At 43.1% G+C, this 15,042-nt stretch overlaps 1 protein-coding gene across 3 annotated transcripts in view; it reads right to left on the bottom strand.

Annotated features, from left to right (window-relative positions):
• Positions 1–684: 684 nt before the first annotated feature.
• The window catches only part of LOC136588122 (oocyte zinc finger protein XlCOF7.1-like), a 35,501-nt gene continuing 21,143 nt past the window's right edge, over positions 685–15,042 (bottom strand). The window contains exons 2-7 of one of the 3 annotated variants that reach the window (XM_066587107.1): positions 9,242–9,357; positions 8,959–9,132; positions 8,752–8,875; positions 8,535–8,647; positions 8,322–8,430; positions 685–2,272 (exon numbers count right to left, since the gene is read on the bottom strand). In XM_066587107.1, coding sequence (XP_066443204.1) covers positions 1,542–2,272; positions 8,322–8,430; positions 8,535–8,647; positions 8,752–8,875; positions 8,959–9,132; positions 9,242–9,325 — 1,335 coding nt within the window. In that variant the 5' untranslated portion in view covers positions 9,326–9,357 and the 3' untranslated portion in view covers positions 685–1,541. Of the gene's footprint in view, positions 2,273–8,321; positions 8,431–8,534; positions 8,648–8,751; positions 8,876–8,958; positions 9,133–9,241; positions 9,621–15,042 lie in introns of those variants that run through there. The other 2 variants (XM_066587109.1, XM_066587108.1) reach the window with 2 other exon arrangements.

Raw genomic sequence — 15,042 nt, 5'->3', positions numbered from 1 at the left:
CAGCCTATTACCACCCCCTCCCCAATCTAGATCCAGAGGAGGGCAAGAAAAAACTCAATGAGGTGGAAGCCAAATTTCCTCATTGAAGGGAAAAAAAATAATAGTTTGCATAACATTTTTTTTTTAAATTAAGATTTGCGTTGCTGAAAATCTAAAACACACAAACTAAAAATAAGCCCGTCTGAATGGGTCCTTAGCTGATTGCCAAATACAACTACAGGCAGTAAAAGGCTGAGAAGAGTCCTTCCTTTTTCTTCTCTAGATCCAAGGCCCAATAGGATTAAAATAGAGAAGGACACCGTGCTGCACCTTAGCATCCCTAGAAGATAAATGGTGGCTTCCATTTACTTAGTGAGGGACTATGGAGAGAATGGGGATTACAAGAAAAAAACCTCTAATGCCTGTGGATGCTTGACTGATAGATTGGCAAATAGGAAGCCATAAATCATACGTTATTTAACCCCTTAACGACTCAGGACATGGTTACATCCTGTGCGTTCGGGGTTTGTATGGAGGGGATTGGGGGGGGGGGGGTCGATCCCGCCCCATACAATGTGGGTGCTGGCTGTTTCTCACAGTTGACACAAACCTGCAATAGCTGCAATCTGCTGCCCAATGATCGCGACAGTCCAAGAAGAAGTAACAGCGAAAGTATAAATGGTATTCTTTATTAAAGTTGGTGCAGCCTCTTCTTCAGGAATGCTGGGGTAGAACACAATCAGCTATGGACAGAATATTTGATTGCATCTATTGGCCGACATAGTAGAACACCGGCAGTGTGGGGAGAAGAGAAGGGGGAAGGTCAGGATTGCTACTTATAACTTCTGCAATGCGGTTACTTCTTCTTGGAGAGTTGCGCCCGGCACCAGATTTGTATCTATCCGATATACCATATGGCCAGTTATCTACAGGTTTAGACTGGCTGGCTGCACCTCCACATATACAAGTCTACTACTATGTTATGTCCATGGACAGCTGTCCTTAACTGACCCAGAAACAAGACTACGGGTTGCTCCACCTTTTCCTTTTTTTATTATTCATATTTCTCCCAATGATTGCGGCTGTTAACCCATTAAATGCCAAAGTCAATTCTGACAGTGACCTTTAAATGCCCCTATTGGAGGCCATTCTGTTGCCATGGGCCTTCTGAAAACCATTGAAAAAAAACTTCTCCTGTCTTCAGACAGCTACATTGATGGATAAATAAAAGAGTTATGATTTTTTGAAAGTGGGGAAGAAAAATTGAAAATGAAAAAGAAAAAAAGGGGGATCCTTAAGGAGTTAATGTCAATCTCACTGCCATGGAAATACAGTGTGCCAAGGACTTTCAAGCTGAGTGCCATCCTTCAGATGGCCACAATGTGATCACAGTTGTTTTCCCCTCTACATACGGTAGTCACAGAATGTAGATTGTAAAAAAATTCAATGTCTTCACACACTTCAGACTTTTCAATTACCCATTAGGGGGCATATTTGTCAGTTCTTCTAGCATATAGTATGATAAAAGTCTCTGGGGTAAAACATTTCCCACAGTCTAACCATTACGGGGGCTTTAGAACTGCGTGAGTCTTCAGATGTTTCACAAGATGCGATTTCTGGATGAAGCTTTTCCCACATTCGGAACAAGAAAATGGCTTCTCCCCCGTGTGATTCTTCAGATGTTCAATAAGATGTCTTTTCTGGATAAAACGCTTTCCACAACTTAAACAGAGAAATGGCTTCTCCCCAGTATGAACTCTCTGATGTCTCTCCAAATGGGATTTCCTGGCAAAACATTTCCCGCACTCGGAACATAAAAATGGCCTCTCGCCTGTGTGAGTTCTCTGGTGTTCAACAAGAACCGATTTTGTGGTGAAACTTTTCCCACATTCTGTACATGCATATGGCTTCTCCCCTGTGTGAACTCTGTGATGCTCAACAAGAACTGATTTCTTGGTAAAGCATTTCCCACATTCTGAACATGAATACGGTCTCTCGTTTCTGTGAATTCTGCTGTGCATATAAAGATTAAAGGCATTTTTATAAAATTTTCCACATTCAGAACACTGAAATATTTTACTCTCGTTATGTCCTGTACTTGCTTTAACAATCGGTGACTGATGGAATAAAGTTTCTCTGTGATTAGTTGGAGCTTTATTGTCAATGACTGATGGTATATTTGTGGTAATGAAGTCATCTCGAGAGGGATTGTGAGAAGAATCTTTAATTTCTACTTTGTTATCTAGAAGTAAAGAATAATCTTCTGCTTGTCTGGTACAGCTGAGGTTATCTGCTGGAAGAACAACTATTTTATTTTATTTACAAGCACATAATAATATAGACATGTTATAACACTCCATTACAAATTACAAGACAAGTTAAAAGGGGTTTTCTGACTTCTGAGGTCAGTCCCAACAATATAGCAAAGAAGTGGCAGCATGTGGTGATGCAGAGAAAAAGGCTTCCTAATTAAAGGAGCATGTTTTATTGTTTCATAGTTTTAAAAGAGGCGACGCTACGACCTACAAACAAGGTCTTTTTCAAGCCAACAAACTAGTGAAACACGGTTCAGAATCCATGTTCCCCACAGCCATCGCTGAGCACAGGAGATATAAATACAATCTTCCCAAGAGTGAGCCCAAAAAAAAGGAGACCCGGGAGAGAAAGATCCCCCACATATCTCACAGCACAAAGCTGGACAGGAGAAGGCGAGAGTGCAGACCCTATCCTAAGCATAGCTCCAGCCAAGCTGCTTCTGAATATTTCATTCGAGATATGGTGATGGCATTAAGGGGATCACTGAAATCAGATCTCTCTGAGCTCCACCAAAATCAGCTCCACCATAACAGATCTAATAGAGTCGACCACCTAGAGAACAAAACCAGTGAGATTACAAGCTCTCACAATGAGCTGATCGACGCCCACTATAAATTAGAGGAGGACTTTGAAGCGCTAAAGTATAAATTGGTGGATTTGGAAGATCGCAACAGGCGAAATAACATTAAATTTAGAGCCATGGCAGAGTCAGTGAGAAAAGAAGATCTAAACAAATACGTACAAGGTCTCATAATACCCCTCTTACTGCACTCTAAGCCGGAGGAGCATATTCTGGACAGAATCCAAAGGCTTCCAAGCCCAAAAATGTTCCAGAAAGTGCTCCCCGGGATGTGATAGCAAGGGTGCACTTTTATCACATTAAAGATGACTTTATGAATTCCTCCAGAAATCTTAAAGGGGTTGTCCCGCGGCAGCAAGTGGGGGTATACACTTCTGTATGGCCATATTAATGCACTTTGTAACGTACATTGTGCATTAATTATGAGCCATACAGAAGTTATAAGAAGTTCTTCACTTACCTGCTCCGTTGCTAGCGTCCTCGTTTCCATGGAGCCGACTAATTTTCGCAGTCCGGGTCTTCTTCTTTTCTCAATCGGGCTCTGTGTAGCTCCGCCCCGTTACGTGCCGATTCCAGCCAATCAGGAGGCTGGAATCGGCAATGGACCGCACAGAAGCCCTGCGGTCCACCAAGGGAGAAGATACCGGCGGCCATCTTCAATCGGTAAGTAAGAAGTCACCGGAGCGCGGGGATTCAGGTAAGCGCTGTGCGGTGTTCTTTTTTAACCCCTGCATCGGGGTTGTCTCGCACCGAACCGGGGGGGGGGGGGGGGGGCGGTTGAAAAAAAAAAAATACAGTTTCGGCGCGGGACAACCCCTTTAAGGAAATGCTGTCCCCCTATGAATATGTCAAACTGTTCTCCAACTTTATGCAAATTACTATGGCTGCTCGCAGGAAAACTTTCTGCAATAACAGCAGTTCTGAGAGAGAATAAAATCCTGTGGGGCTTCCCAACCAAGCTCTATGTAAATAGGGAAGGCAAAATCAACACCATCACTTTCTTTGAGGAGGGTATTTCCATGCTGGAAAAATGGAACCTTCCCAAGCCTACGGAAAATGCTCCTTCTTATGTAAACAAAGACTGGTCATATAAACAGGCACCAAGAGTAACCAGGAAGACTCCGCCCCACCGTTAGAGGTCCTCTATCTCTCTTCTTTGCCATTGAATGACTACACACATGTGCGGTCCTCAAAGCAAGTTAAGGAGTTCCACCCAATGCAGGCTGAACTGTGTAGACCCCATACTATGACCTTTCTCCACTGGAAGGAACCTTTTTTTCTTTTCCTTCATATCTAGTCCCGTTAGCTTTACAAAAGCGGTTAACTGATTTTGTTTTTTCTCCTACGGAATGTTACTTCCTTTCATGCCTCCTGTTACGTAATAGCATCCATATTCAAAAAAAGGTTATGTATACCGAACTACTGGTCCCAGGGAACCAGGTTTGCTGGAGAGGCAAAATCACGACCTATAAGATTTCACAAGCGGCATTTTTAAAAGCCAGATGAAACTAAATCTAGTATCCCTTAATGCAAAGGCACTTAACTCACCATTTAAGAGATCAGCTCCATGGAAGGAGGCTCTCTCCTCCAAGGCGGAAATTCTTTGCTTCCAAGAGACCCACTTCGCTCAAAGCAAAGCTCCTACACTGCCCCACTCTAACTCTTTAAAGATTAAATTTCATGGATAAAGTGGTGAGGAAAATAAGGAAGGTACAGCAGGGGAACCTAGTCCTCTGTGGAGACTTTAATATCATAGCGGATGACTCTATGGACCCTGGCCATGGATACATAAAGTTGAATTATTTGACGCCTTTAGATGTGTAAACGTGAACTCTAGACAGCATACCTTCTATTCTTTCTGTCATAAGACCTTCTCTAGAACCGACATGTTTCTGGTGGATTTTCCAATTCTAGGAAAAGTTCAAGATGCAAAGATAGGGGTGACAACGTGGTCTGACCACGCCCCGATCATGCTTAAATTAAAGATGGGTCCTCGAATTCCATTGTATGGAAGCTGTAGAAACAACACCTTCCTAATGAAATTACCTACATTTCAAAAAAAAGTTCACAAAGCTATAGGGGAATATTTCCATCTCAACGATTCCCCAGAAACATGTCGTTTCACTCTTGTGAAACGCCCACAAATCGGTGGTTAGAGGAGTAATCATCCAGAAGAGCTCCATATAGAAAAGGGAAAGAAATAAACTACTGAAAAACACCTTGGCAAAATTAGTGGAACTAGAAAGAGAACTCCAAAACTCACCAACTACTCTTTTGCACCACACACTCCTAGTAAGGAGACTTAAAGTACGCAACATTCTAACAGATGAACATGAGAGAAATTTAAAATCCCTCCAAACCTCCTATTACATAAGCAATAACAAATTTACCCGCTTAATGGCTTTCAGAGTTAAACAAAAGAGAGCCAAAACTAAGATCCCCTTCATTTTAGACCCAATCACTGGCAACAAAACATCTGGAAATAGCTGAAATATGTAGAAAATTTTACGAACCCCTATATAATCTCAAAAGGGAGTCCTCTCTTCCGCAACTCATGGAAAAAGCAATAGAGAGATTCCTGTCCAACATTCAACTCCCAAAATCAAAGAAGCAGCATTTGGAAAAACTTAACTCCCCCAAAGCATCTTAAGAAATATTATAAGTTATTAACAAATCAAAGAAGGATAAAGCCCCGGGTCCTGACGGGTTCACTAACGAATATTTCAAAATCTATAAAACTCTATTAGCAACCCATATGGAGAACCTATTTAATAAAACAATGTCAGAGGCTCACCTACCGAGAGAAATACTTCGGGCAAACATTGTCACAATTCCCAAACCTGGTAAGAATACATCCTCTCCTGCAAATTTTAGACCAATATCATTATTAAATAAGGACTAGAGATGAGCGAGCATGCTCGTTTAAGGCTGATGCTCGACTGAGCATCGGTCTTGTCGAGTAACATCTCTAATAGCGACCCAAAGTTTTTGCAAAAATACTAGCAACACATCTTTTAGAGATAATCCCAGACGTTATCCACAGTGACCAGACGGGATTTGTCAGAGGGAGACAATCATCAGACGCAACTAGAAGACTGTTGGATGTGATAGAGGAGGTGAAGGCCTCGCGAGACCCTTGTCTGCTCCTCACTTTGGATGTGGAGAAGGCGTTCGACAGGATCCACTGAGGATATGCTTTTCTCGGTCCTTGAGAACTTGGGTTTTGAGAGCCCAATCTTAGGAGCAATCCAAACTTTATATGGAGCTCCGTCTGCCAGACTATTAATAAATGGAGTTATCTCTAATTCATTTGAAATAACAAATGTGACTAGGCAGTGCTGCCCGTTAGCCCTACCCTGTTTATTTTGACTATGGAACCCCTTGCAGAAGCAATCCATATGGAGAGCAGAATCAAAGGAGTCTCCATGATATTTAGACAACACAAAATTGGACTGTTTGCAGACGACATAATTTTAATGTTGACTTTCCCCTGGAGTCTCTCAGGATGGCGTTTGACCTCGTCTGCCTTTGGTGGGATCTCTTATTATAAAATCAATCCATCAAAATCAAACATTTTGGCCATGAATGTCCCTGATAAACTCCAACATTGCGATCCAGAGGCCTTCTCTGCCCCTTTACTTATATAGATTCTTATTTGACCCCCCTCCATATAAACCAAAGCTAAAGGACATATATGCAATTTTTGTGGAGATGGAGAAGATGCGCATAATATGCATAAGAGGCCCACCTCCTGAATTGGGGGAGGGAAATGGGAAGGTCATTTACCACTTTACAATGGAATAAGGCACATGTGTGGGCAAATAGGGCCTCTGTCTGTGCTACTTTGTTGGAAGTCCACAGCAAAGTCGTCACAAGATGGTATAGATCCCCAGTTAGTCTACTCAACTTTTTCCCGGATTCCTCAGATAGATGCTGGAGAGGTTGTGGTAAGCCGGGGTCTCTACTCTATATTTTCTGGAGCTGCCCAAACATCCAGACAACCTGGCAAGATTTTTTTCGATCTCATCAGTGGAACACTAGGGACAAAGATTCCCTCAACACCAGAACTAGCGGTCCTCTTGACAGGAATAGATAACATCCCTATTAGATTTAGGAAACTAGTTGCCCATGGACTACTATCGATTAAATTACTTATAGCGAGACCCTGGAAGACAAACCATACCCCTTCTCTTACTGAAATACCCCAACTACTCTCAGCACATTATGTTTATGAGAAAACACATGCATACAGGAACGATAATCTCAAAAAATTCAGGGAGACGCGGGACCCTGGTTGGATCATCTTCCGCTAGATAAATTTTAAAGGTTTGGCTACATAAAAAGGTTTTCCTTGAAGGAGAACCGCTTAAATCCCGCCTAATAGAAAGAGTCACAATGTGATTTGCCCTGGCAACGTAAAACGATTTCTCTGGATGGGTGTACAACAAGGACACGTTGGCCATCATAGTAACTTATACTGATAGAGAATAAAGCAGATCCTATACTCCCAGTTACTTTCCTACTTCCCAGTTAACCCCCCCCCAATTCTTTCCCTCCCCATCACCCAGTTTTTAAATACCTCATTGAAATCTGAGATGCTGAGAATGTACGATTACTATTTCTGTTATCCTATGATTATTATTTCCATATGCAAGCACTGGTTTGAAACATGTAGTTATCTTTGCTGATTCTCAATAAAGGATATTGAATATTAAAATACAGTGATCAATAACTCAATACAGTGAAATCACATTAGAATGACTACACACAATAAGGGCTCATGTCCACCGCCGTGTTTTCACTGCATATTATGCGTGCGGTGCACAGAAGCGTGATACACTGTGAATGAAGTCAATTGAACGCAAACAAAGTTTATCGTTGTTGTAGTCATAAATTAGCTGCTATGAATGTTCAGGAGAGGAAAGAGAAGTGCTGAAAACCGAGCTGTCAGTCCAGCATCACCGATGGATCTGAAGGTAAACTCAGTCTAGAGTTACTGTGTACAGTGATATGTGGAAGATGTAGTAGTCAAAAGGTCCAACATTTTCAATTAAACCCCTGTAAAAATGATTTTCATCCCAAAATACAAGCATTTAAAGGCGTTCTCCGAGTTATTTATCTCATGTAGCTTTGGCATCCGTGCCTAAAACTATGTAGAATATACTCACCCCGGTGCTGGACCACTGCTTTGGTGCCACAGCATCTGACAGGTAACATTACTGGGTGAGAAGACCCGGGACGTTCCTGTTGGGCCTTCTATTGGCTGCAGTAAATAGAACACCGGAGTAGGCGGCAACGTAGGATCGCGACAGCGGAAGGTGGGTATTGTATGCTGTATCCCCCTACTGCCAACAACTATTTGGAGAACCAGTTTAAGATAAACCACCATATGTGTCCATAGCCTTTAATAAAGTGGTGTACTATATGCTGCATGAGGATCACTCACCTGGGTTGATATCCACATGATTGTCCTCCTCCTTAAACTGAAGGTTATGCCTCACATACAGGTCGTCTTCTTCTATAACCTCAACTTTAATATTGATGAAATCTTCACTCTGAGTGGGCACAAGTAACAGACGACTGAAAAAACAGCTGGAGAAATCCAGTAGAAAGATCCCCCAACTAAACATTAATCGGGATGTAGGGGATTAGCACAGACCTCATCTCCATCTTTCCGATGATCCAATAGGATATAACCATTTTCCTCTGGACAATCTTGTGACAACAAAGGACTCGGACATCTCACTGATCCATTTCTGGTCCTCAGTCCAACTTTACAAAGAAAAAAGCCATACACAGAAGGAAAACATTGTTTCTATGTAAGTATCAGGAGATGGGTGTATCTAAGTGATCGTCACCCTGCAGTCTTCCCTTACCCGGTGATGCGAGGGGCTGGTGGTCCTCCATCAGCACATCCTTGTAGAGGTCCTTGTGTCCTTCTAGATACTCCCACTCCTCCATGGACAAATAGACGGTGACGTCCTCACACCTTACAGGAACCTGAGAGGTATAATTATAGTTAGCACCCAGTCGTATCCATTCATGTTACCATATAATGTCCCGCCACTTTCAGCAGTCCTCACCTTCCCGGTCAGCAGTTCTGTCATCTTGTTGATGATTTCTAGGATCTTCTGCTTGTTGGGTAGCAGGAAGGGAGGTGGTGGCACCACAATAGGGCTGGGGGTCTCATGGCGGACCTCTGACACGTGTGTCAGCCATTCACTAGATGTAGAGGTTTTCCTCACTACCGTATAATTCTGTGCATGTAAGGACACACTAATAAATATCACCACTTACAATCCTCAACTTCTTCACATCTGCTGATGATAAAAGAGGTAATGGGTTGTAAATCCCAGAAGCACCAACCTCCTGAGTCAGCAGGTAGATAATCTCCAGGGTAAGGTTTAATATACTCTCAGTCATCTTGCTTCTGGCCATGAGGAGGACCATCGCCTTGTAGCTTCAGTAGAGCCAATCTTATACTGCAAAGACAAACAGAAAGAAGTGGAGCAGATTCAGAAAGCATTAAGGGGTTAAATCTCGTGTGAATATGAAGCCCATTCTTTTGAAAAATCGCAACAGGTCCTACCCTTGGGCGTTCCCTCGGAATACCTCACAATGCATCACCCAATGTTTTCAATGAGGCCAGTAAAGCATTGCCCGGTGTGTGAAGTGCACGCGAGTACCATGCGATGTTTCCCATTGAAAAAAATGGCACACACTTTGCGATCCTCTGCACCACTTTCTCACAATGGCGAATTGCTGGCAGATAAACTTGGCACAACCATGGACACTTTTTCCCACGTTTATATCACCTATTAGGTGCTACCCCCACAATTGGAGCACAATGTGACAAGATACGGATCCACTCCATAATGGTACTCCATTATTTATATATATATATATATATATATATATATATATATATATATACATACATACATACATACATACATACACACACACACAGTATATACTTGAGTATAAGCCTAGTTTTTCAGCACATTTTTGTGCTGAAAAAGCCCCCTCGGCTTATATTTGAGTCAGGGAAGGCATAAAAAAAAACAAAAACCTCCATACTCACCTCCCAGCCAGTGTCTGTGTGTGCGGCAGGCTGATTTAATTCTCTCCACTGTCATGCCCCACCGTCCTCTTTGCTCGGCTCTGTCATCCTCCGCCGTCAGCGCTGTGTAAGTAAGACCTGCGATTGGATCAAGCGCCGGTCAATCACAGCCGGTGCTCGATCATTCACAGCCAATCCAGCTGCTTTAGAATTCTCCCTGCTCGGCTTTCAAATCCCCTGCAGTCAGTGCTGTGTAAGTAAGCGCTGTGATTGGATCGAGCGCCAGTTGTGATTGGCTGGCGCTCGATCCAATCACAGCGCTTACCTAGAGGCACTGACAGAGCTAAGCAGAGAGGATGGCAGGGGATGACAGCGGGGAGAATTCAAGCAGCTTGTCACACAGACACAGACGCCGGCTGGGAGGTGAGTGTGGAGGGGGTTTTCTTCTCATACCTAGTATATATTGGAGTCTAGCTCGGCTTATACTCGAGTTAATAAGTTTTACCAGTTTTTCGTGGGGAAACGTATTGTCTCGGCTTATACTCGGGTCGGCTAATACTCCAGTGTATACGATATATATTACACACACACACATACTCTCCTTCTAGGGGAGCAACATTACTGACGATGAAAATGTTATACATACACAGACAGTCCCCTACTTACGAAAAGGTTCTGTTCAAGGAGACTGTTCGTAAGCGCATTTGTTTGTGTGTTCATGCTGGGGTTTGTAGTGGGAAATCGGGGGGCATCCGCAAAAACTCTGATAAGCTCATCTGAGCTGTTAACCCTTTAAATGCCACAATCAATTCTGACAGCTGCATTCAAATGCCGCAGCCAATGTTTGGGGGATCCTGCTCTGCCCCCGCGATAAAATTGCGGGTTTCCAATGAGTTTGCCATGGCAGCCAGCGGTCTTCTGCAAAGGCCCCAGGGCTGCCATTGTAGAGTGCCTATCAAACTTAAATGTTCACAAGTTGGGGGACTATATGTATATATTGTATACACACTCCGCTACAGCGAAGATGGCGGTAACTCCAATCCCTGTCACTAACCCAGTACATTTCACGATCAATGTTAATCACAGCATGTAAGCCGTTAAGCCATGAAACATGGCGCATGAGGTTGCCATTGCAACCTGATGCCAGACAGTGCCCTCTGAATGTGCAAAGATAACAGATAATACACTGCCGCCATGTATTATCTGAGTGATCATAAGATTGCAAGTTCAAGTCTCCTACAGGGAAATAAAAAAGGTTAAAAAAATGTAAACCCTCTGTTTTGTGCATGGCAAAACCTTTAAAAAAAAAAAAAGAGGAAGCAAAATAGTTTTTTTTGGTTCATTTTGCTTTCCAAAAAGAGCAATAAGTGCGATTAAAAAAGTCAAATGTACCCCAACATTGTAGCAATAAAATAGACAGCGTGTCATGCAAAAAAACCCCCCAAAAACGCAAACCTCGCAGAACTCCAACAATGGAGAAGTAAAACAGAAAAGTCCTAGAGTGATGGCACAAACTAATTACTTTCCCAAAATAATGTTCTTAGGTAAAAGTGGAAACGCCTATAAATATATATAATCTTGTATTGTATCCCCCATAGAAAAGAGGAACAGGTTCTCATGTCACTTACTGCATAGCAAACAACATTAAATAATAACAGTGGCAGAATCAGCGTGTCCCCAAACATTACACAACCCTCTACGGCTACGTACTACGGCTGTGTCCAGGGGGTGACACTCACACAAAAAGCATTACATCTAGAAGTCCCAAACTAGGCCGCACCCTTAACCCCTTAACGACCGGGCCATAGTGGTTTTACGTCCTGCAGCTGCAGGAGGTGTATGGAGGGAGGTAGCGCCGCTATCTCCCTCCATACAGCGCGGGCGTCAGCTGTTTATCACAGCTGACACCCGCGGGCAATAGCCGCGCTCGGCCGTTCGCGGCTATTAACCCTCTAAATGCCCCGAACACTGTTTGGGGGTCCCGCACGGTTCCCCCGCGGTGAGATCGGGGGATCCGTGCAGGTGTCATGGCAGCCGGGGGCCTAATGAATGGCCCCAGGGCTGCCTTAGCAGACTGCCTATGAAGCCATCCACACAGGGTGGCTTGAAAGACTGCCTGTAAAAAAGCAGTATGACGTAATGCTATAGCATTACGTCATACTGCAGGAGCGATCAAAGCATCGCATGTTAAAGTCCCCCAGGGGGACTTCAAAGTAAAGTAAAAAAAAAAGATCAATAAAGTTTTTTAAATTGTAAAAAAAAAAAAGTTCTAAAAGTTTAAATCACCCCCCTTTTGCCATATCTATTATTAAAAAATCTAAATCATAAAATAAAAATATGTATTTGATATCGCCGCGTCCGTAAAAGTCCGATCTATCAAAGTAGTGCATTATTTTTTCTGCACGGTGAACGTCGTCCGAAAAAAAAAATAAAGGACGCCAGAAATGCATTTTTTTAGTTACCCAGTCTCCCAGAAAAAACACAATAAAAAGCAATCAAAAAGTCGTATGTATTCCAAATTGATACTATCGGAAACTACAGGACATCCCGCAAAAAATGAGCACTTGCTCAACTACGTCAACAGAAAAATAAAAAAGTTATCGCGCGCAGAAGATGACGACAGAAAATAATTGAAAAAAAATTAATATCTTAAAAAAAAAAAAAAAGATACAAGTACTACAGCAAAAACAATACTATATAAGTTTGGTATCGTAGTAATCGTACTGACCCATAGAATAAAAAGATCAGGTCGTTTTTGTTGCAGTTTGTGCGTCGTAGAAACAGGATGACCGAAAGATGGTGGAATGTCGTTTTTTTTTCCATTTCTCTCCGCTAAGAATTTTTAAAAAGTTTTTCAGTACATTATATGGTACAATAAATAGTGCCATTGAAAAATACAACTCGTCCCGCAAAAAACAACAAGCCCTCATACAGCAACGTCGATGGATAAATAAAGGAGCTACGATTTTTTAAAAGGGAGTAAGAAAAAACAAAAATGGAAAAAAGCAAAAAAGCCTGGTCACTAAGGGGTTAGAGTTGTTTGTATAAGGGCTCCCGCACACTTGCAGTTTTTTTTAACACGATTGTCAATGGGACTTTCTAATGTTAAAAACGCATCACAATTTTGTGCTTAAAGGGGTTGTCCAGCGGCAGCAAGTGGGTCTATACACTTCTGTATGGCCATAATAATGCACTTTGTAATGTACATTGTGCATTAATTATGAGCCATACAGAAGTTATAAAAAGTTTTATACTTACCTGCTCCATTGCTAGCGTCCTCGTTCCCATGGAGCCGACTAATTTTCGCCCTCCGATGGCCAAATTAGCCGCGCTTGCGCAGTCCGGGTCTTCTGCAGTCTTCTATGGGGCCGCTCGTGTAGAATGCCGGCTCCGTGTAGCTCCGCCCCGTCACGTGCCGATTCCAGCCAATCAGGAGGCTGGAATCGGCAATGGACCGCACAGAAGCCCTGCGGTCCACGGAGACAGAGGATCCCGGCGGCCATCTTCAGCAGGTAAGTATGAAGACGCCAGACCGCCGGGATTCAGGTAAGCGCTGTGCGGGTTGTTTTTTTAACCCCTACATCGGGGTTGTCTCGTGCCGAACGGGGGGGGGGGGGGTTAAAAAAAAAACGTTTCGGCGCGGGACAACCCCTTTAACGATTTTTGTGCGATGCGTTTTAACATTAGAAAGTCCCATTGACAATCGCGTGAAAAAAAAAACTGTGTTAGAAAAACTCAAGTGTGCCGGAGCCCTAAAGGAGGCGTCAAATAGGAGGAATGTCAAAACCCTGCAGAGAGGGCTAAGAACTGGTTGGATCATAGAAGAGGGACGCTATTACTGTGCAGTTTCCACAGGGGCGGCGCCGGACCCTCTTCTTTATAATGTTTGTACCGGACCTTGTAGACCGTATGGGGGATACGGAGTTCTGTACGAGAGGATAATACACTATTACAGACACATTAAGGAAGCTGGAAGCTTGAGCGGAGAAATGAAAATGGCACGTACCTTTACTAAGGATGCAAGATTATGTGCTACACTGTACAATACTGGTTAAAAGGGCCATCGCTAAAGACTTGGAGATATCGGTGGACAGTGACCTACTGGTTTAGTGTCCAATGCCAGGCAGCTGCCATCAAGGAGCATCAAATAATGTGATGCTAGAAGCATACATGCTCAGTCTTTCTTCTTATTCATAGTCAGACCGCTCATGGAGTATAATTGTGGGCACCTATGTAGAGAAAGGACACCCCTGAACTCGAGCGAGCGAAGGGAGGTCAACTAAGGCAATTAGTCAAATGTATTTATTGCACTACCAAGACAGTGTATGAAACCTGAGGTTATTCAGGTGGGAAAACAGATGGCTAGTTCTGGCTTCTGCCTAATGATCTTTTTATACCTCATCATGACAAAGGGCGTCCTGTACAGATGGGGCCACAAGATGTTCTGAGGGTTGACTCATTGAACAAGTTCAAGAGGGGTCTGGGTGTATATAATACTAGTAGTTCTGGGGCCTTAGAAGTTTTTGCCTTTCACTGGATCAACATGGTATGACTATAAGGTGGACTTGTGTCTTATTTTCGACCTTCTAGACTATCTACTGGATTCCCTGGGTAGGGAAATGAGGCGTCTGTCTGTATAGGAGCCCTCACATATCTGGAACATGCAGTATGGTCTTATAAACCGTAATCTGTCTTTATCCAGTGTGGGGGTATATGGCAGATCATAGACCACGACTGAGACATGCGAGAGGTCTACAATGACCTAGAGAAACATTCTACCTCTCTTCTCCTTAAGGCCAATGCTTGTTAAGGGGTTGTCTAGGATTAGAAAAGATTTCTTCCAAACATAGCACCACCCTAGTCTGTGGGTTGTGTCTGGTATTGCAGCTCAGTTGGTATTCACTTCAATGGAGCTGAGCTGCAATACCAGACACAACCCCATAGACAAGGGGTGGCGATGTATTTGGAAGAAAGCAGCCATGTTTTTCTAACCCTGGAAAACCCTTTTAAAAGGTCTGACATTTACAGAAGCAGTGCTGCTTTCCAATAGGTGGCGCTGCAGAGGTATTGTTCCATTTTCCATGTGCCTATTTCCCAGAGGAGC

The sequence above is a fragment of the Eleutherodactylus coqui genome, chromosome 13 (assembly GCF_035609145.1).
Source record: "Eleutherodactylus coqui strain aEleCoq1 chromosome 13, aEleCoq1.hap1, whole genome shotgun sequence".
In the NCBI taxonomy this organism is placed as follows: domain Eukaryota; kingdom Metazoa; phylum Chordata; class Amphibia; order Anura; family Eleutherodactylidae; genus Eleutherodactylus; species Eleutherodactylus coqui.
Note: the sequence above shows the minus strand (reverse complement) of the source record. Positions and strands in the feature narration are given on the sequence as shown.